Raw genomic sequence first — 22,500 nt, forward strand, 5'->3', positions numbered from 1 at the left:
ATTCGTGACAATTCTTCCAGAAGTGCATACTGTATGTGAGGTCACACACTGATGTTGGACGAGGAGAATGGCTTTCAGGATCAGCTCTAATTCATCCCAATGGTGTTCTATCGGGATGAGGTCGTGTTGGAACAGGAAGGGGCCATCCTCAAACTCTCCCCACAAAGTTTGGAGCATGGAATTGTCCAAAATCTCTTGGTTAATGCTGAAGCATTCAGAGTTCCTTTTACTGGAACTAAATCTCTTGGTTAATGCTGAAGCATTCAGAGTTCCTTTCACTGGAACTAAGGAGCCAAGTCCAGCTCGGGGACCCGGAACGGCAATTTTGGAAAACTAATACAGGTAGGGGTGGTACGAGACACGAATGAGGCCTTGGTGAGGTATGAACATCGGGTAAGACATCGGGTAAGACATCGGTTGATGGGAAAAATAAAAATAGGTTGATTGGAAAATTTGTTTACACATTTGTTTGTTTGAGGTTGTTTTGTTTTTTTTTTGTTTCCAGGTGGCGTGCAGAGTGGCATATTTGGGGGTTGTGAGGCCAGACCCTACATGGCTTCACTGCAGAGTGGCATCTTTGGGGGTCGTGAGGTCAAGCCCCACTCCCACATGTTTTTGGAACAAGTGTGATTTTCTGGATTGTTCGCGTCAGCATCATGTCAGTGAATGGAGCTTCGTATTGGCAGGTTCCAGCCGAATTACAGGTACTTTTGCAATTTTTCAAAATTACAATTTGAATTACATCTCAATATTGTCAGCAAAACCTTGCAAAGAATATTGTATGTAAAAATAACTGTTTCCCTCCACAGACATAGTTTGATACGCGACCTTCTGATAGGCTCTATCACGTCTTCAGCGCCATCAGCGTAGGTCTATATGCCTGCTTGTCTTATGATAAAGGGAAAAAAAGAGGCTGTGACCTATCTGTATGTCAACTCAGATTGATTTTACAGTAAAATTTGTCCTTGTGGTGATTATCATTATATTATCCTCAAAAAAATGTGATGCTAATTCATGTATTAAAAGGGGGTCAATATAGCCTGGGAATGCTGCCTTGTGCGCTTGCACCATTTTTCTCCAGTAACTGTAATGTATTACTGTTACATTCATTTTGTAATTAAATTACGTAACGCAATTACATGTAATGCGTTACTCCCCAACACTGCACACACTACAGTCTGGTGCTGCTGGGTCATCTGTAGACTACACACACACACACTACACACACACACTACACTACACACACACACTACACTACACACTACACTACACACACTACACACTGCAGTCTGGTGCTGCTGGGTCATCTGTAGACTACACACACACACACTACACACTACAGTACACACACTACACACTACAGTACACACACTACACACTACAGTCTGGTGCTGCTGGGTCATCTGTAGACTACACACACACACACTACACACACTACACTACACTACACACTACACTACACACACTACACACTGCAGTCTGGTGCTGCTGGATCATCTGTAGACTACACACACACACACACACACACACACACACTACACACTACAGTCTGGTGCTGCTGGGTCATCTATAGACTACACACACACACACACACACACACACACACACCACACTACACACTGCAGTCTGGTGCTGCTGGGTCATCTATAGACTACACACACACTACACACACACACACACACTACACACTACACACACACACACTACACACTACACACACACACACACACACACACACACACACACTACACACTGCAGTCTGGTGCTGCTGGGTCATCTATAGACTACACACACACTACACACACACACACACACTACACACTACACACACACACACTACACACACACACACACACTACACACTACACACACACACACTACACACTACACACACACACACACACACACACACACACACACACACTACACACTGCAGTCTGGTGCTGCTGGGTCATCTGTAGACTACACACACACTACACACTGCAGTCTGGTGCTGCTGGGTCATCTGTAGACTACACACACACACACACACACACACTACACACTACACACACTACAGTCTGGTGCTGCTGGATCATAGACTACACTACACACACTACACACTGCAGACTGCAAAGGTGTGAGGTTTCCAACGGAGTATGAGCCCCCCTAGTTTCCTGTGTGTGTGTGTGTGTGTGTGTGTGTGTGTGTGTGTGTGTGTGTGTGTGTGTGTGTGTGTGTGTGTCTGTGTGTGTGTCTGTGTGTGTGTCTCTCAGACAGAAAGGCGTGGTGGTGTTGGTGGTGTGGAGGTGATGGTGTAAGGCTGAGGGGAAAGATTTAGCAAGGTGAGAAGTGTATGCATGCATAAGTGTGTGTGTGTGGGGGGAGGGTTGGTTGAGTGGGTATTGTGCATGCGTTGGGCGAGAGTCTTTGTAAGAGACTTTCTCAGCAGTGAAGAATGCTGTTGTTTCTACTTCTCTCTCATCTGTCATTCTCAGGTAAGATACAGTTATGAATTCATTATAATTTGATCTCACATCAATCTTAGGTAAGATACTATTTGTGAATTCATTATAATTGATTAAATGATATGCACAGCCATAATGATGATCTGTGGGTGATTGTGGATGATCAGGTGGCGTGCAGAGTGGCATCTTTGGGGGTCGTAAGGCCAAGCCCCACTCCAGACCCTACATGGCTTCACTGCAGACACGAGGACACCACGGGTGTGGCGGAGTGCTGATCAGAGAGGACTACGTGCTGACTGCTGCACACTGTCTTAATAACAGGTGTGACTGTGCTTCTGTGTGTGTGTGTGTGTGTGTGTGTGTGTGTGTGTGTCTGAGTAAGGAAGACGTGTGGAGTTCCTCTTCAAGTGTTTGTATTAATGAGCCACTCTAAAGCAAATGAATATCTCAAATGAAGTTTTCATTCAGTGGTGTAGTCTAGTTAGCTGTATAGTGGATATACTGTAATGTTGTAGTTATCTGTAGTATACTGTGATCAACTTCAAATGTTAAAATGTATTCTTACCTATTTTAAATGGGTATACTGCGATGGTGATGTGTTTTGAGTGGGTATACTGAGATGGTGATGTGTTTTGAGTGGGTATACTGAGATGGTGATGCGTTTTGAGTGGGTATACTGAGATGGTGATGCGTTTTGAGTGGGTATACTGCGTAGTCCTGCGTATCACGTAGACCAGTGGTTCTCTTTTCACAATCAGTACCACCTCACAGAACAATTGACTCTCCAATACCACTATTATGGCCAGCATTTAAATACAGTAGCGTAGGCCAATTTAAATATACATTGTACATTGCACATTTTGCATTGTTTTGTTGGTTTGTTTTCAAGAAAGATGAAAACTAGTTTAAATGTATTGATTTTTCATAATATATATTTTTACATCATTTGAAGTGATTATTTTGTCTTCATGAAATAAAACATCTTGAAGACCACAACAAAGAGTCCCGTACCACAGTTAGAGAAACACTGCTCATTCATGTTAGTCGGTGGTTTTGTATACTATAATGTTTATTTTATCAAACAACTCACAATGAGTGATTGGGCTGTTGTGTGCATGTTTCAGTGATCGCCTAGACAACGTACTTCTTGGCGCCAACAACATCAGTAAACAGGAGAAGAGCCAACAGCGTATCGGCATCTCTGAGTTCATCCCTCACCCAAAGTACCCCAAGAAACCACTTCCAAATACCGACCCCAGGACTCGTGAACACGATATCATGTTGCTGAAGGTGAGTCACAATTTATCAGCCACTTACTCACTTACTGACTTAGCAAGCTTGCCTCAAGGCTACCAATATGCTAATTTGTTGTAAATGCATATTCAGGTCTTACTCAAAATTAGTCTGATTAACGTTGTCTTGACTCTCAAATGTTTACACTCATTATCTTCCCATATCAAATAGACCCTTGGCTGTTCTTAATCTGGAGTTGTCTTTTTAAGACACTGTTGCACACTATGTGCTGTTCTCCAGAGATGTAAAAGTCTGGCTTCTGAAAGTAAGACACCTGTCATGTATTAGTTCTACCTGTGCACTTAACGCAGGCGATTGCAGTAATTAGATCTACCTGGCTTAAGAGTTGTGCTAAGTAGAATCCGCTGATTAAGTGAATGGTTGGAACAGAAATGTGGCAGGACGTTTACTGTTCTGAAGCCAGACATGTCCACCTCTGCTGTTCACCCCTCAGCTGAAGACCAAGGCTACACAGAACAAGTTTGTGAAGGTGCTGGAGCTCCCTAAGACCTATGGGAAGATCTCTGCAGGGGCCAAGTGTGAGGTGGCCGGGTGGGGGAAGAGGGTCCTCGGGCGAGAGGCAGAGAGCTTCCTGTACGAGGCTGAAGTCATGCTGGACAAAGCAGTGAACTGTGAAAAGAAATGGCAGCAGTACTACAACCAGGACCAGATGACCTGCAGTGTCCCTGACGGCAGAGGAGGATTCTGTCAGGTGAGTCATCGCCCATCTCTGATTGGCCAGGAGTGCTCAGGGTCATATCTGGACACACCCATCTCACTTCAGCTGAAATGATTTGCAGTGATGTTGATGCTGTTGTGAGCTGTGTTGAGTTAACTCTCTTAAATCATCACACCACTGATACTGTTTCATAGTTCCGTTGACCAACCTTAAAGGGAGTGTCCAATGTCCAGTGTGATCCATAAGAGCAGGAATGTCATTTGGCTTCCTAATGGCTTGGTCAGATTACACGATTTCAGCCCGATTTTGGCCCGAATTCGTCGTGACCAACAAGTTTACGGCGTCGTATCCGATTTCAAATGGTCGGGCACGACATCGAACGCAGAGTGAATCTTATAATGTGACATGCTTCACAACTTGCGATTTGTCGTTCACAACGTTCTAAAACAGCCCGACAAAAAGTCTGGCTTGTCAGAAATTTGACGGGAGTCGTATGACGCGACCGATGCTTTCGGTGTATGTGGCCACTCTCCCGACCAAGACGCGGAGAGGTTTTCATGGTTCTAAAATCGTACAGTGTGACATGGTAGATCGTAAACGACAATCGTGAGCGACAAAAAAAACGTATAGTCAATGCACCCTGTGAAGGAACCTGGCCTATCCTTCCTGCTGACATCATAGCAAAGTCACAGAGTTCTAAATGACTTTTCACTTGCTTGTTATTAGAACATGTCATACATTGTGTCAGAGAGCACTGTCTCCTGATTGGCTGGTCCCCTGTTTGTTTGTTTGTTGCCAGGGTGATTCTGGAGGCCCTCTGATCTGTGGAAAGGGCAAGACTAAGATCCTGTACGGAGTCACAGCCTACACTGGAGCACCATGCGATAACCCAGAATACCCAGAAGTCTACACCAGAGTGCCCTTCTTCCTGCCCTGGATCAAAGACGTCATCGGTGTGAATGACGCACTGTAGACAGGAACTCAGAGGCCTAGTGTTCAGGACAGAGAGCCTAACTACATGATTATCTCATTATTTTTTCTTTATTCACAAGTCTTTTATAAGTTTTAGAAGGTCATGAACAGTGAAAACAAATTGTACTTTTCCTAATGCTAAACTAATGTGCTATTATGTTACAAACTACTTATTTCACATTTATTTATTATTTCATTTTCATTTTACTTACATTTTTTACTTGTGAGGGTCCCTTTTCTCTTTTTTTCTGTTGTAAGTATGGCTCAAGATTCCAAGAAAGAATCCATTATTAAATAGCGCTCTTAAATCTGTCACTCAAACAAATTTCCTGGCCCTCACCAGGTAACCACAACCATTCAATGAAGCACATATTATCATACACATGTTACGGCTCCCCATATTGCAATACAGTATCAATCAGAGTGAATCTGTTTTGCCCATTACGGCATCCCACAGTGCGAGGTCACAATTGAAGTGAAAAATACATTCAGAAAGTTTGTTTGGTTGTCACAATAAAGCACACATTGTAACACACACTTTGGGTCTTTTGTAGCACATCTTTATTTTATAACCTGGAGGGGAACACCTTAATGTGAGACTCATATTGCAGAGGTAGAGCAATCTGTTAGCAGAAGTACCATACAATTCATGATGTTTTTAAAAACCATCATGTCACATTCTCATCAACGCCAAGTGTGTGGTTTAAGGTGTGTGTGTGTGTGTGTGTGTGTGTGTGTGTGACTTCAAAGCACTACTACAATGTTGATTGGTGACTTGGGTTGCCTTTGTGTGGCGAAAGGAAGTCACACTGAGCACACAACAAAGACTACCCACCGTCAACTGGCACACATTCTGCTGCTAGCGTGATATGCTAACACATGGGTCCAGTCTGACAACAAAATGTAGCAAAACAGTGCTAGCATTTTCACACTACTTTTGCTCACCAAAGATGGTGGGTAATCTGCCTCAAATCAAAATATATTTGATATGTTCTGGGTCTTCTGGTTGGGGAAGAAAGCAGGCTGTGAAAGAGAATATCTGACTCTGTGATATTCGATCCAGTCACTCAAAAACACCAATTACTAGGATTGTTTTATCTATGGGGATATCTTACACTGAGCCTCTCGCTCTATGTAGCTAGTCTTCATAAAACTCTGCTGTATGTAGCTGGTCTGTTATCCCATAAAACTCTGCTGTATGTAGCTGGTCTCCATAAGACTCTGCTGTATGTAGCCGGTCTGTGGTCTCCATAAGACTCTGCTGTATGTAGCTGGTCTCCATAAGACACTGTATGTAACTGGTCTGTGGTCTCCATAAGACTCTGCTGTATGTAGCTGGTCTGTGGTCTCCATAAGACTCTGCGGTATGTAGCTGGTCTCCATAAGACTCTGCTGTATGTAGCTGGTCTGTGGTCTCCATAAGACTCTGCTGTATGTAGCTGGTCTGTGGTCTCCATAAGACTCTGCTGTATGTAGCTGGTCTCCATAAGACTCTGTATGTAACTGGTCTGTGGTCTCCATAAGACTCTGCTGTATGTAGCTGGTCTGTGGTCTCCATAAGACTCTGCTGTATGTAGCTGGTCTCCATAAGACTCTGCGGTATGTAGCTGGTCTCCATAAGACTCTGCTGTATGTAGCTGGTCTGTGGTCTCCATAAGACTCTGCTGTATGTAGCTGGTCTGTGGTCTCCATAAGACTCTGCTGTATGTAACTGGTCTGTGGTCTCCATAAGACTCTGCTGTATGTAGCTGGTCTGTGGTCTCCATAAGACTCTGCGGTATGTAGCTGGTCTGTGGTCTCCATAAGACTCTGCGGTATGTAGCTGGTCTCCATAAGACTCTGCTGTATGTAGCTGGTCTGTGGTCTCCATAAGACTCTGCTGTATGTAGCTGGTCTGTGGTCTCCATAAGACTCTGCTGTATGTAACTGGTCTGTGGTCTCCATAAGACTCTGCTGTATGTAGCTGGTCTGTGGTCTCCATAAGACTCTGCGGTATGTAGCTGGTCTCCATAAGACTCTGCTGTATGTAGCCGGTCTGTGGTCTCCATAAGACTCTGCTGTATGTAGCTGGTCTGTGGTCTCCATAAGACTCTGCTGTATGTAGCTGGTCTGTGGTCTCCATAAGACTCTGCTGTATGTAGCTGGTCTGTGGTCTCCATAAGACTCTGCGGTATGTAGCTGGTCTCCATAAGACTCTGCTGTATGTAGCTGGTCTGTGGTCTCCATAAGACTCTGCTGTATGTAGCTGGTCTGTGGTCTCCATAAGACTCTGCTGTATGTAACTGGTCTGTGGTCTCCATAAGACTCTGCTGTATGTAGCTGGTCTGTGGTCTCCATAAGACTCTGCGGTATGTAGCTGGTCTCCATAAGACTCTGCTGTATGTAGCCGGTCTGTGGTCTCCATAAGACTCTGCTGTATGTAGCTGGTCTGTGGTCTCCATAAGACTCTGCTGTATGTAGCTGGTCTGTGGTCTCCATAAGACACTGTATGTAACTGGTCTGTGGTCTCCATAAGACTCTGCTGTATGTAGCTGGTCTATGGTCTCCATAAGACTCTGCTGTATGTAACTGGTCTCCATAAGACACTGCTGCAGCGTGGGTAAATTGTTTGAAGCTAGTCACTGCATATTGAAGCCAGCAAAACGTGTGAGTTCCCTTGCTCCCTTGAATATGAAACACACAATCTCACACACATTAATCTGTGTGTGTGTTCATGTGTGTGTGTGTGTGTGTGTGTGTGTGTGTGTGTGTGTGTGTGTGTGAGTGAGTGAGTGAGTGAGTGAGTGAGTGAGTGAGAGAGAAAGAGAGATTGCAAAAAGAATGATGGGAAAGATTCAACAAGGTGAGAAGTGTGTGTGTGTGTGTGTGTGTGTGTGTGTGTCTGTGGTTAACTCTCTATGGTGTTAGCTGTGTAGCCTATAACTAGGTGAAGTGTGTGGTCTGTGTGTGTCAGACTCAGTTGCTCAGCAGTGAAGAATGTTGCTGTATCTGCTTCTCTCTAATCTCTCCCTCTCAGGTGAGACAATTCAACAAGTATATGTGTCTTTATACTGTATATATAATTGCATAGTTTAAAAGTATATTTGAACATTCAGCCTGTTTCGTATACCACATTTAAAAATTCAGCAACATGTGTATGACTGATCTTCTCTGTGACTGGTGGATGATTGTGGATTATCAGGTGGCATGCAGAGTGGCATCTTTGGGGGTCGTGAGGCCAAGCCCCACTCCAAACCCTACATGGCTTCACTGCAGACACGAGGACACCACGTATGTGGAGGAGTGCTGATCAGAGAGGACTACGTGCTGACTGCTGCACACTGTCTTAATCCCAGGTGTGACTGTGTTTGTGTGTCCGCATGTGTCTATTTCTACAGTATGAGTAGTTGAATCATTATTATTATAGTTATTATTATTATTATTGCTATTATTATTATTATTATTATTATTGGTAGTAGTGGTAGTAAGTGTTGTACAAAGGCAGCCAAATGAAACAGACAGTGAAAGTAATACATTTTCAAAATAAAACAAATTAATTAGATGTGTAAAGCAATACAATAGAAAGCTACTGTATAAAACGATGCATCTTTAAAGAGAAATTATGCAGGATTGGCGATGGAAATATTGCTGTTTTCGATAAAACTGGTCAATCAAGCAAAACAACGATTTCTAAGCGATTTTATGACTATGAAAATGTTGCATAGGGTCTCTTTAAACCAAATAAATGAAACTATTGTTATGTAATAAACTTCATACATTATAATGAGATAAAGATAGAACATTAGGATAGACTTTCTTATACACATGGGTTTTGAGACTGCTGACCTGATTTCCTCAATAAAAAAACAAACACAAATGTTAAAACTGTTGGATCCTTACAAAGACATGTGGATATGTGTGTCGTAGGCCATTATTAACAGTAGTGCTGTGGAAAGTGTTGATAGTGACCATTATTGGATTGCAGGGATGACTGACTGGACTGTGTAATAACATTGCTTGTTGTGTGCATGTTGTAGTGTTCGCTTAGACAGTGTAGTGCTGGGTGCCCATAACATCGGTAAGCAGGAAAAGAGCCAACAGCGTATTGGCATCTCTGAGTTCATCCAACACCCAAAGTACCCCAAGAAGAAGCTTAGTGATGACGACCCCAAGGCTTTCCATCATGACATCATGCTGCTGAAGGTGAATCCCCTCTTTTACGTCATACCAGTATAGACATGTCTGATTGATTGATTGATTGATTGATTGATTGATTGATTGATTGATTGATTGACAGCTTGTTACAGCATGATACACATTTGTTTTGAAAAGTGTTGAGCTGGAGACGATGGGTTAGTTTCCCCTCAGCACCCGTCTCTGAGATCAGCCTGGAGACGATGGGTTAGTTTCCCCTCAGCACTCGTCTCTGAGATCAGCCTGCATGGCATGGAGGCATCCGCTCTTGCCATTACTGTATGTGTGCAGCAGGTGTGTGCACTCTGTGCTGGTTGATAGCATACTGGCATTTCAGATGCAGACCAAGACTAAACTGCATAGTGCTGGTTGGTAGCATACTGGCATTTCAGATGCAGACCAAGACTAAACTGCATAGTGCTGGTTGGTAGCATACTGGCATTTCAGATGCAGACCAAGACTAAACTGCATAGTGCTGGTTGGTAGCATACTGGCATTTCAGATGCAGACCAAGACTAAACTGCATAGTGCTGGTTGGTAGCATACTGGCATTTCAGATGCAGACCAAGACTAAACTGCATAGTGCTGGTTGGTAGCATACTGGCATTTCAGATGCAGACCAAGACTAAACTGCATAGTGCTGGTTGGTAGCATACTGGCATTTCAGATGCAGACCAAGACTAAACTGCATAGTGCTGGTTGGTAGCATACTGGCATTTCAGATGCAGACCAAGACTAAACTGCATAGTGCTGGTTGGTAGCATACTGGCATTTCAGATGCAGACCAAGACTAAACTGCATAGTGCTGGTTGGTAGCATACTGGCATTTCAGATGCAGACCAAGACTAAACTGCATAGTGCTGGTTGATAGCATACTGGCATTTCAGATGCAGACCAAGACTAAACTGCATAGTGCTGGTTGGTAGCATACTGGCATTTCAGATGCAGACCAAGACTAAACTGCATAGTGCTGGTTGGTAGCATACGGGCATTTCAGCTGCAGACCAAGACTAAACTGCATAGTGCTGGTTGGTAGCATACGGGCATTTCAGCTGCAGACCAAGACTAAACTGCATAGTGCTGGTTGGTAGCATACTGGCATTTCAGATGCAGACCAAGACTAAACTGCATAGTCCTGGTTGGTAGCATACTGGCATTTCAGATGCAGACCAAGGCTAAACTGCATAGTGCTGGTTGGTAGCATACTGCTGACGTTGCAGCTGCAGACCAAGACTAAACTGTAGAGGTGCTGATTGATGGCTTACTGGTGATGTTCCAGCTGCAGACCAAGACTAAACTGCATAGTGCTGATTGATAGCATACTGGTGACGTTTCAGCTGCAGACCAAGGCTAAACTGAAGAAGAAAAAGGTTGAGGTGCTGCAGCTCCCTGATAGAGTGGATGAGAAGATCCCGGCAGGCGTGCAGTGTGAAGTGGCAGGATGGGGAAGACGACGCTTCGGGAAGCAAGCAGAGAGTGTCCTGTACGAAGCTAAAGTCAAACTGGAGAGGCCAGCAACGTGTGAAAACAAATGGGAGGAGTATTATGACCAGAGCCAGATGACCTGCAGTGTCTCTGACGGAAAAGAGGGAGTCTGCCAGGTAAGTCACCTCCCATCTCTACCTGGCCAGGTAAGTCCCTTCCCATCTCTACCTGGCCAGGTAAGTCCCTTCCCGTCTCTACCTGGCCAGGTAAGACACCTCTCATCTCTACCTGGCCAGGTAAGACACCCCCCATCTCTACCTGGCCAGGTAAGACACCCCCCATCTCTACCTGGTCACGAGTTCTGAGCCCCAGTGCTCCAAGTGCTCCTCTAAGTGGTGACTGATTATGGCCTGGTCAGATAACACGATATCAGCCAGACCGACAAGATTACAGCGTCATATCCGATTTCAAATGGTCGGGCATGACATTGAACGCGGAGTGAATATTATAATGTGACATGTTTCACGACTTGCGATTTGTCGTTCACAACGTTCTTAAACAGCCCGACTAAGACTGGCTTGTCAGATATTGCACACAATACCATGCGTTTTTTTTTCTGCCCAACAGCTTTGAAGTTTGAATCAAATCACATTAGGTATTAAGGCTGTTAAAAGCACTGTGCCTGAATTCAGGCATGGGGTGAGATCTAAAGTGAGCCTGAATAATATTAGCTCTCCCAACATGTCTGGTAGCCTAACTTCTGGCATAGCAAACGTCCTTAAGCCCCTAAATAGCCCCATGTCCCATGTGTCCCCCCCTAATACCTTGTCCCGTTTGTTGCCAGGGTGATTCTGGAGGTCCTCTCATCTGTGGAGAGGGCAAGGCCAAGATCCTGTACGGCCTGACAGCCTTCACCGATGAGCCGTGTGACGCCACAGATAAACCAGAAGTCTACATGAGAGTGCCCCATTACCTGCCCTGGATCAAAGAGGTTCTCGGTGTGAATGATGCTCTGCTGACAAAAACTTAGTCACGGCATAATAGTCATGATTTTACGTGATGTCATATGACTGAATTAGAGATTCCACACACTCATTGGCCTGTTGGATGCTGATATCCATCTATTCTGTTATCATCCCTTATCAGGATGAAGTAGCTTGTCAGCTGTCCAGCTTGGGACATTAATGTTATATACAATATGACAAGAATCAAATGATTATTCAATAAAGCACTCAGTCTGAAGGAGTCTGCTGCCAGTTTCTTTACTGCGCCCCAGAATCATACATAGAAGCACATTATGTAACAACAACATTTTTGAGAGGTTTCAATCTGGCTTCCGAAAACATCATAGCAAGTTCAAGTTCAATTTACTTTATTGCCATTTATGTAAACACACACACACACACACACACACACACACACACACACACACACACATACACACACAGAGTGGCTGTCCGGTGTTAGTTAAAATGCTGCTGAAGCACGGTAAGGAGATGACATGAGGCAAGGCAGCATGTGCTCAGCCTTCTGTCGTCATGGCAAAAGTGAACTGAAGCCTGCAAAAGGTGTGAGTTCCTTGCAGGCTGTGAAACACACAACCTCACACACATTTCCCTGTGTATGTGTGTCTGATATCCTTTTATGTTAGAAGAGTAATGCAGTAATACAGTGAAGAGTAATACATTTCTCTTTTAACACTTTGAGTGGCAAAAACGCAATTTTTAATTATGAAAATAGACACTCTAACACACCTCATGTGCGATTTTGGGAACTCTATGATGAATAGTACTGAAATAGATGACAATCGAAAACTCATGAAAACGCATCTTTTTATCGTCTTATCATAATGGTTGGGTCGAATCAGTGACACATGCACGTCAGGTCAAAATCAGGCCATTTTCGTGGGTTCATCACTTTGTGGCAGTCCCGACAGGTCACTTACCGGAAACTTTAGCGCCAAGATATTTCATGAAACGTTTCATCTCCATTTCTAGAAAAAAAAGAACAGGGATTTTGATGAAAAATAGCCACTGTTTAGCTTGGGATTTCTCAGGAATAGAGGCATGTAGAAATAAACGGTTTGTACCCACTGAGAGCTTAAAGTCTCACCTTTCAAACGAGCATGTGTCCAAATATAGCTATAACGCTGCACTGTAAAATGTTTCACTGTGAATTTACTGTAAATTGCTGGCTACTAATTGCATGACTTTCACAGTAATTTACCGGTACTATTTCACAGTAAATTACTGTGAATTTCATGTTTTACTGTAAAAGTCATGCAACTCAGTAGCCAGCAATTTGCTGTGAATTTACAGCATCATGTTGTGTATAATCACAATACCATACTGTACATTTTAATTTTTACTGTAAAAGTCATGCAATTTAGTAGCCAGCAATTTGGAGTAAATTTACAGTATCATGTTGTGTATAATCACAATACCATACTGTATATTTTCATTTTTACTGTAAAAGTAATGCAACTCAGTAGCCAGCAATTTGCTGTGAATTTACAGTGAAAGATATTGTACATTTGAACATTTGATTTGTGATTTACCTGACCTATACCAACATGTTTTGGATCTGGTCAAGAAAAGCAACAACAAAGAAAATACCATTTGAACTTTTAATGAACACTTTTCAATGAAAATCATTGAGCAGGCCATACAAACATTATAATATGAAGACATAGGATTGAACAAAAAAATATTGTACAGGCCTGAGACGGTGCAGCATAACCTTGTCTGATTTGACACGGAATGAGTCAGGGGGTAAATAGTGCAATGTGTAAGTGCAGTATGGCAAGTCCATGTAATGTAGTATGTGTGCTCAGGATGCGAATGGCATGAGGAAAGAAACTCCTCCTCAGTCTTCTGTTTTAGCCAAGTGGGATCAGACGTCTGCGTTACCTCAATGGTTTAAATAGTCCATGGTCAGAGTGTTAAAAAATGTTGGCCCCCTGTCCGTCCTCTTCTGGTCCTGCAGGGGTAGGGTGGTGCTCTGATGGTACCTTCGGCAGTAAATCAAGTATCTGTAAAAGAGTACAATAGGCCCTGTCCATGAATATAACTAATACAAACTACTCAAACTAGTAATCTTTTGTGACAAATAAAAAAAATACCCACATTAGCAACCAATAAGTCAGATGCAATAGTTACAGTATAAGTAATGCAGATGTCGGGTGCTTTTCTTTTGATGGGAAGGATATTTCAAAGTGACCCCACAGTTCTGAGCAATAGTATATCTGTGTGATATCATACCTAAGTGCAACACTGTCTCCAGCAGCTCCAGCCTTTGGACGTACACCACCTTTCTGATGCCTTACATCGATCGCCCCCCATCTGACTTGCAATAGCAGCCTTTGGCTCCACACTGAGATTGTGACATGGCACCTAAAAAATAAAACAGCAATTGTCATACACCTTGTCATGGTTGAGCAAGATTAAAAAAAATGAAGCATCAAAAAATAAGTAAGACAAGTCAATGAAATGTACAAACAGATATTATCATTACCTTGTGAAGGCACCCTTGCCACCACCACCATCACCATCTACTGTATGTTAATTCCTGGTATAAGTTTATTTGCGAGGGCTCTGTCAATAAAAGATAGGATTTAACATAAGTATGCATTCTATACAATACACTTGAAATAATGAATATGATCAGTTTGGCAGATATTCACAACACTTTACATTACCACCAACACAATGGTAAACATGGATATTTCAATAGTATTTAAGTAGCTGCATTCATTCACAGTAGAGCACTCACAATGGTACCAATAAATACATTCAAAACACATTAACACTTACGCCACATTGAGGGAAGCAGCTATGGCGTCTAGACGTCATCAATTAGCAAGTAGAGCAATCAGGACAGACCGACTTTACCCGGGATGGTTGATGGAGCCCACTACACAATCATAACAAACAGACAAGGAAGAGAGGGGATAAACGTACAAATAAATGCATACATCATAATGCTATATGTATTCTGTAAAATTTTTGTATGTGAATGTGTGCAGGGCCGGACCTACAGTACATTATTCTGGGCTGTCTTCGTATGGAAGTGGCACAAATTTGGAATTTTCGAGAATGCGCTCAGTGTTCCCAGGGCACCAGTCCTCACAATGCAATGTCTGTAAACAGAGGGAACAGAGGTAGACTAAGATTAATAAGTTGCAAAACACACAGAAGATAAAAAGATCATCACTGAAGCACTACTACACTCATATGCATTTTAAATAAACACATAGTTCGGCGCAGATTAGGTATGGGCAATTCCATATCAGTTGGAACAGGTCCGACACCATGGTCCTCAGTTTTTCCTGATTTTTGGTCCAAATGTTCCTCCATGTCTCATTAGAAGAAAACCAAAATTTTAGCTGGGTATCTTGTTTAGTTTCTGAGATATGGCTCTTCAAATGTGGTTAGACGCGTCCTAAAAAAAGGGTGAAAATTCTGGATTTAATGAGCACCACTTTTTTTTAAACCCCTCTCCTCTCTTAAGGCTACCATATTATTTTCTAAAATTTTGAACACTGGGGCAGTACCCTGTGTTGTTGTCCAAAATCATAAAGGAATTACAGTCCTTCCCACCATTGGAGACTTATTCATCGAAACAAACCCATATTTGTTTTGAAAGCAATGAAAAAAAAAACCTGTTTTTGTTCTCTTATGGTCATGAATGGCTAGCACTCACAGTTTTAAAACTCTACATATATATAGTCCATGAGTAAGAGAACATGTTGACAAAAAATTGAGAATGTTAGTTTTCGTATTTCGAGGCTATGAGCCTTCAAAGTTGGCCAAAATGGCGTTTTTTCCTAAAAATGCCACTTTTATTGCCTTTTTCCAAGGACAAGATGAAATGCAAATCCAACATTTCTTTTTTTCTGCAATAGTGTGGCACTTTGTAGATCATGTGAATGTGGTAGATCCAACCTGTCCATTTTAATATCCCCACAGCACATGTCTGAAGTTAGAAAAAATGAAAAATAGTCTTGGCTGAAGGAGGTGTTGGTTTGATTTGTATGAACCTCTTAGGAGGACAATATGGGGTGTAAACCCATTTTTTTCTGTTTGAGGGATCAGAATGCCATCCTGTAAATAGGATAAAAATCCCATTGTATCCCATTTTTACTCTTCAGTTAGGCTATCCCTTAAAATATGTCCAAAAGTTGTCAAAAATGAAAAAGGCAACTAAATTGAGGGGCTTAAATGGCCAAGTGGATCAAGTCACACAAGGCTACAAATGTAATATAAGACAGATGAGATACTGAGGGAGAACACTGTGAAATGTTTAACCCTGTTACAATGGCCTTTGAACCCACTGTGTCCCTAATATCCTGTGATAACCGGAAGTTGGTTTAAAACAGGAAATAAACTTTAAAAAGGCTATATCTAGAGAACGGAAGGTCATAGAAATAAACATTTACTTCTTGCTTGATCCTCATGGTCGAATTATGTCTGATGGAGCAAATCAGATTGAGTCTATGACCTTCCGTTCAAGAGTTGTTCGCAAAAAACTATTTCCCATTGAAACGAATGGGATAAAACAAAAAAATGAAATTTGCCTAAGTGTTGAGGCCAAAATCATGGTTTGAGATATTATGTAGGAGTATGTTTCAGACCATTTGGAGTTGATTGGTACCCACTTTGTGTGACATAAAAAAAATCCTCCCTTAGGGTTTAACTTATGGATGGATATGGATGACCAAAAAGTGTAGGATTTTCACTGGTCCTAGGGTTATGTTTATCTAAGTGGATCTCGGGTTAATTGTCCAGGGTTACCATTAGAACAAATCACAATGCAAGCTGCATCCAACGGTAACTCCAACAGCAACCAGGAGACAATATGCTTCATGCAGAAGAAATTTGCTTAATAAGAATGAACCTCAGTTAAGGACACAGTGGGTTCAAAGGCCATCATAGCAGGGATTATACATTTCACAGTGGTCTCCCTCAGTATCTCTTCTGTCTTATATTTCATTTTTAGCCTTGTGTGACTTGATCCACTTGGCCATTTAAGCCCCTCAATTTAGTCGCCTTTTTTCATTTATGACAACTTTTGGACATATTCTAAGGGATCAATAAAGAGTAAAAATGGGATATAAGATTTTTATCCTGTTAACAGGATGGCATGCTGATCCCTCAAAAAGACAAAATGGGTTTACACCCCATATTGTCCTTCTAAGAGGTTCATACAAATCAAACCAACACCTCCTTCAGCAGACATTTTTTAATTTTTTCTAACTTCAGACATGTGCTGTGGGGATATTAAAATGGACAGGTTGGATCTACCACATTCACATGATCTACAAAGTGCCACACTATTGCAGAAAAAAAGAAATGTTGGATTTGCATTTCATCTTGTCCTTGGAAAAAGGCAATAAAAGTGGCATTTTTAGGAAAAAACGCCATTTTGGCCAACTTTGAAGGCTCATAGCCTCGAAATACGAAAACTAACATTCTCAATTTTTTGTCAACATGTTCTCTTACTCATGGACTATATATATGTAGAGTTTTAAAACTGTGAGTGCTAGCCATTCATGACCATAAGAGAACAAAAACAGGTTTTTTTTTTCATTGCTTTCAAAACAAATATGGGTTTGTTTCGATGAATAAGTCTCCAATGGTGGGAAGGACTGTAATTCCTTTATGATTTTGGACAACAACACATGGTACTGCCCCAGTGTTCAAATTTTTAGAAAATAATATGGTAGCATTAAGAGAGGAGAGGGGTTTAAAAAAAAGTGGTGCTCATTAAATCCAGAATTTTCAGCCTTTTTTTAGGACGCGTCTAACCACATTTGAAGAGCCATATCTCAGAAACTAAACAAGATACCCAGCTAAAATTTTGGTTTTCTTCTAATGAGACATGGAGGAACATTTGGACCAAAAATCAGGAAAAACTGAGGACCATGGTGTCGGACCTGTTCCAACTGATATGGAATTGCCCGTATATCAAACAAGGGATAAATAAGGGCTATGAAATTAAGAACATGAAGCCAAACACTACCCTTCACAACCTAAAGTGCATCATACCCCCATTCACATCCTTGACACGTCTGTTAATGACAATGACCATACTAAACTGCAGTTTAGTTAAGGTTAAGGTGGGAGATAAATTACTACATTCATTAGTTTTACTGGTCCTCTTTCCCTTTGTATCGGCACTACTGTATATCAAATTTAAATTAAGTTATCTACCTAAGCCTATGTCCCATGACAATTCTTAAAAGTCACGTTAGTTAGGAAAGTAACATTAACAACTCTCATCTGTGTCTGCAATGTTAACTTAATGTTAGCCTGCATGGCTACAATCAGCCACTTTAAAGATAGCTAACGTAAACGTTACTTGCGCCTGATATTTCATTCAAACTAAAACTGCATTCACAACGACATCTTACACAGACGTATTGTTGGATATGATATTAACTACCATTCCAGATATTGCACATAATCGTGAAGTTAGCTATTGAAAAAAGCTAACTCTGCAATTGTTAGCGATTCTTAGCTCGCTAGCTAATGGCTAGCCAGCCACTTCTAGGTTTTGGTAAACATTACAGTATAACACCAATATATATTTTTTTTAATTAAATTCCCGTTTCTAAATAACATACAAAAGCACTGTACTTCTTACCTTGGATATGATGGCAGAGTTTGTACAGCTTACACTTGCAGAAAAGTGATGATTGAAGTCACTGGTGGACGGCTGAGTTGAAAATTCAGTTGAGGGTGGCAGCAGGTGCGGGTGGGAGGGGGGAACGTTAGAAATCGCCCCATAATGCTGTGCGGTTCAAGTGCAATTCAAATTTCACAACAAGGTGCTGTAATGTGATAGAGCTCCTGTGATTTTACAGTAAATGTTTGAGTACAGTAATTTACTGTGAAATAATACTGTAAGGTATTGTGAAATCACAGTAATATTTAACAGTGTGTGGCTCTCCAAAAATCAACAATGATAACTCTGGGCCAAACCTAGGCCACAAGCACAGCCACCAACCTACAGTAGGCTACAAACACAGTCACCAAACTAGGCCACAAGCACAGCCACCAACCTACAGTAGGCTACAAACACAGTCACCAAACTAGGCCACAAGCACAGCCACCAACCTACAGTAGGCTACAAACACAGTCACCAAACTAGGCCACAAGCACAGCCACCAACCTACAGTAGGCTACAAACACAGTCACCAAACTAGGCCACAAGCACAGCCACCAGCCTTGGCTACAAACACAGCCACCAGTCTAGGCTACAAACACAGTCATGTTGGAACATCCTCAAACTATTCCCACAAAGTGAGGTGCATGGAATTGTCCAAAATCTCTTGGTTAATGCTGAAGCATTCAGAGTTCCTTTCACTGGAACCAACGGGCCAAGCTCAGTTCGGGGATGGTTCCTTCCTGTTCCAACATGACTGTGCACCAGTGCACAAAGCAAGGTCCATAAAGACATGGATGACAGAGTTTGGTGTGGATGAACTTGACTGGCCTATACAGGGCCCTGACCTCAACCCAACAGAACACCTTTGGGATGAATTAGAGTTGAAACTGAGAGTTGAATCTCCTCGTCCAACATCATGTGTGACCTCATAAATGCGCTTCTGGAAGAATGGTCACAAAATTCCTATGAACACACTCCTAAACCTTGTGGAAAGCCTTCCCAGAAGAGTTGAAGCTGTTATAGCTGTAAAGGGTGAACCGACATATTACTGTAAACCCTATGGATTAAGAATGGAATGTCTATTCTTTCTAATTGGATTCTTTCTAAACGGAATTTCTATTCTTGGGTTTCACATATGACTGTCTGGGGAAATGACAATGCAGAGAGTGAAGTTCACAATGGTTTATAAAGCACATCCATGTAATGTTGTTGACTTGAAAGAGTAATTCAAATGGTTCATGTGTCTATCATATTGTTACAAAAATGACATTTTGAAATTGTCAACGGCAGACTTCACATAGATGTGAGTAGTTTATCTTCACTTGGATTGTATTGACACAATGATCCAAAATAAAAAAAAAACTGTATTAATAATAATGTGTGTGAATGTGTGTGTGTGTGTGTGTGTGTGTGTGACGGGCAAAAGAATGATGGGAAATGTTTGCTAAGGTGAGTAGGGTGTGTGCAGAGGTGGAAAACTCCAGCTTCAGTGAGTCAAAGTACCGACCATGTATTGGTCCTTAGCACAGGTGATCTCTTTGGCGATCTGCACCTGATCAAGCCCACTCTTGCAGTTCCTCGGAGATGCATTTCTACTTAGAATCAGCTGGTTTAAATTAATGGTTGGCACAGATATATTGTAAGACTTTTACTCAACTGGGGTTTTCCACCTCTGGGTCTGTGTGGTCATTGGTCAACTGTGTGTGTGTATGTGTGTGTGCGTGTGTGCGTGTGTTTGTGAGTGTGTGTGACGGCCAAAAGAATGATGGGAAATATTTACTAAGGTGAGTAGGATGTGTGTGGTCAACTGTGTATTTGTGTGTGTGTGTGTGTGTGTGTGTGTGTGTGTTTGTGTGTGTGGTTAACTGTCTCTCTCTGTGTGTGTGTGTGTGTGTGTGGTTAACTGTGTGTGTGTGTTTGTGTGTGTGTGTGTGTGTGTGTGTGTGTGTGTGTGTGGTTAACTGTCTCTCTGTGTGTGTGTGTGTGTGTGTGTGTGTGTGTGTGTGTGGTCAGCTGTGTGTCGGTATATAAGTAGGTGAGATGTGTGATGTGTGTGTGAGACCCTCTTCCTCAGCCGTGAAGGATGTTGTTGCTCCTGCTACTTTCTCATCTGTCTCTCTCGGGTGGTGTCAACAAGTGGAATGGTGTGTTTCTGTGTAAATGTGTGTGTGTCCGTGTCTGTTGTCCGTGTCCGTGTCCGTGTCCGTGTCCGTGTCTGTGTGTGTGTGAGTGTGAGTGAGAGAGAGAGAGAGAGAGAGAGAGAGATAATGATCTAGTCTGCTGATAAATGCTGCTGATATGATTGTTGTCTCCAGGTGGCGTACAGAGTGGCATCTTTGGGGGTCGTAAGGCCAAGCCCCACTCCAGACCCTACATGGCTTCACTGCAGACACGAGGACACCACGTATGTGGAGGAGTGCTGATCAGAGAGGACTACGTGCTGACTGCTGCACACTGTCTTAATTACAGGTGTGTGTGTGTGTGTGTGTAAGGAAGGTACATCAGGTACCAAATATGTATTTGCTACGTGTTTTCCTGTGCATGTCCTGGCATGGGAGCTAACATCAGTGGGTGCTAGCATCTCTTCCCTGCACACCAGTTGAGGCACTAGGAGGGATGTTTAGCTCACATACTTATTGCACAGTTACATACCTGCCTATGATTACTGTAGCGTGAAGCAGCTAGTTGTGTTCTCTGTGTTTAGGCCGTTAACAGTAGTTCTGGGTGCCCACAACATCAGTGAGAAGGAGAACAGCCAACAGCACATCGGTGTCTGTGTCAACATCCCTCACCCAAAATATCCTGAAGAGAAGCTTAGTGACGACAACCCCAGGACTCGAGAACACGACATCATGCTGCTGAAAGTGAGTCACTTGCTTCCATATGAGAAATAACCCTTACATCATGACATGACATCTGACATCATTAAACAATACAATTTTAAAATGTATTGTCCGCAACACTGCTTTGAGCGCCCATGTTTTAACGTTAAAAAGTAAGCAACGTTTCGACCCTACTGGGTCTTCTTCAGGCAAAACATCTTACTTTATCACAATAATTCGATTTTGTTAAGTGCAATGTAAACATAGTGTCTGTGTACTGAACTCTCCACAGCTGAAGACCAATGCTAAGCTGAACGAGTTTGTGAAGGTGCTGGAGCTCCCTAGGAGTAACGAGAAGATCCCACAGGGTGCTAGGTGTGAGGTAGCTGGGTGGGGCGAAAGAGTCCCTGGACAAGGAGGACAGAGTGTCCTTTATGAATCTACAGTCACACTGGATGATGTCAAGAAATGCAAAAAGACATGGAAGAAGTACTTTAACCAGTTCCTGATGACCTGCAGCAAATCAGATGGAAAAGATGGAGTCTGTCAGGTAATATGACAGAAAACATGAATATATTTTAAGGCAGTAGAAAGCTTAATATCATCTTAATATAACAGCTACAAGGCCATTTTGATGCTAAACGTGTAATGGGGGAATTGTTCAACATAGCCGTAGAGCATAGCGACGCGCAGACAGAGCACCAGCTTTGCAAAACAGGCATTGTCAACCCGAAGACATGGTGAGAATTGTGAAATATTACCTGTAGAGATAATATCTCTAGAGATTGTCTTTGTCTGTTGTTAGTCCTTCCATTCCCAAACAATTTCACATACTGTGTCTTATTATTAGAACTGGTCATAGAATATATCCGAGAAAACTGTCTCCTGATTGGCTTGTCCCCTGTTTGTTTGTTGCCAGGGTGATTCTGGAGGCCCTCTCATCTGTGCAAAGGGTAAAGTGAACATCCTGTACGGAGTCACAGCCTACACTGGTAAGCCGTGCGATACGACCGAATACCCA

At 42.4% G+C, this 22,500-nt stretch overlaps 3 protein-coding genes across 3 annotated transcripts in view; all 3 read left to right on the forward strand.

The window, feature by feature from the left end:
* The first annotated feature begins 2,403 nt into the window (after positions 1-2,403).
* Positions 2,404-5,928, forward strand: LOC134079192 (granzyme B(G,H)-like). Its single transcript, XM_062535388.1, has 5 exons — positions 2,404-2,477; positions 2,615-2,768; positions 3,572-3,737; positions 4,195-4,452; positions 5,219-5,928. Exons 1-5 carry the CDS (start codon positions 2,438-2,440, stop codon positions 5,390-5,392), a joined length of 792 nt encoding a protein of 263 aa, XP_062391372.1. The 5' UTR covers positions 2,404-2,437; the 3' UTR covers positions 5,393-5,928.
* Positions 5,929-8,348: 2,420 nt separating this feature from the next.
* On the forward strand, positions 8,349-12,216 carry LOC134079190 (mast cell protease 1A-like). The gene is made up of 5 exons (XM_062535386.1): positions 8,349-8,407; positions 8,573-8,726; positions 9,408-9,573; positions 10,902-11,165; positions 11,834-12,216. Exons 1-5 carry the CDS (start codon positions 8,368-8,370, stop codon positions 12,017-12,019), a joined length of 810 nt encoding a protein of 269 aa, XP_062391370.1. The 5' UTR covers positions 8,349-8,367; the 3' UTR covers positions 12,020-12,216.
* An 8,502-nt stretch (positions 12,217-20,718) lies between these two features.
* The window catches only part of LOC134079191 (granzyme B-like), a 2,216-nt gene continuing 434 nt past the window's right edge, over positions 20,719-22,500 (forward strand). Inside the window, exons 1-5 of the mRNA XM_062535387.1 lie at positions 20,719-20,801; positions 20,973-21,126; positions 21,362-21,521; positions 21,772-22,029; positions 22,399-22,500. The exon at positions 22,399-22,500 is cut by the window's right edge and continues 434 nt beyond it. Of these exons, the coding sequence (XP_062391371.1) occupies positions 20,741-20,801; positions 20,973-21,126; positions 21,362-21,521; positions 21,772-22,029; positions 22,399-22,500 (735 nt within the window). The 5' untranslated portion in view covers positions 20,719-20,740. The remainder of the gene's footprint in view (positions 20,802-20,972; positions 21,127-21,361; positions 21,522-21,771; positions 22,030-22,398) is intronic.

Source organism: Sardina pilchardus, chromosome 4 (assembly GCF_963854185.1).
Source record: "Sardina pilchardus chromosome 4, fSarPil1.1, whole genome shotgun sequence".
Taxonomy (NCBI): domain Eukaryota; kingdom Metazoa; phylum Chordata; class Actinopteri; order Clupeiformes; family Clupeidae; genus Sardina; species Sardina pilchardus.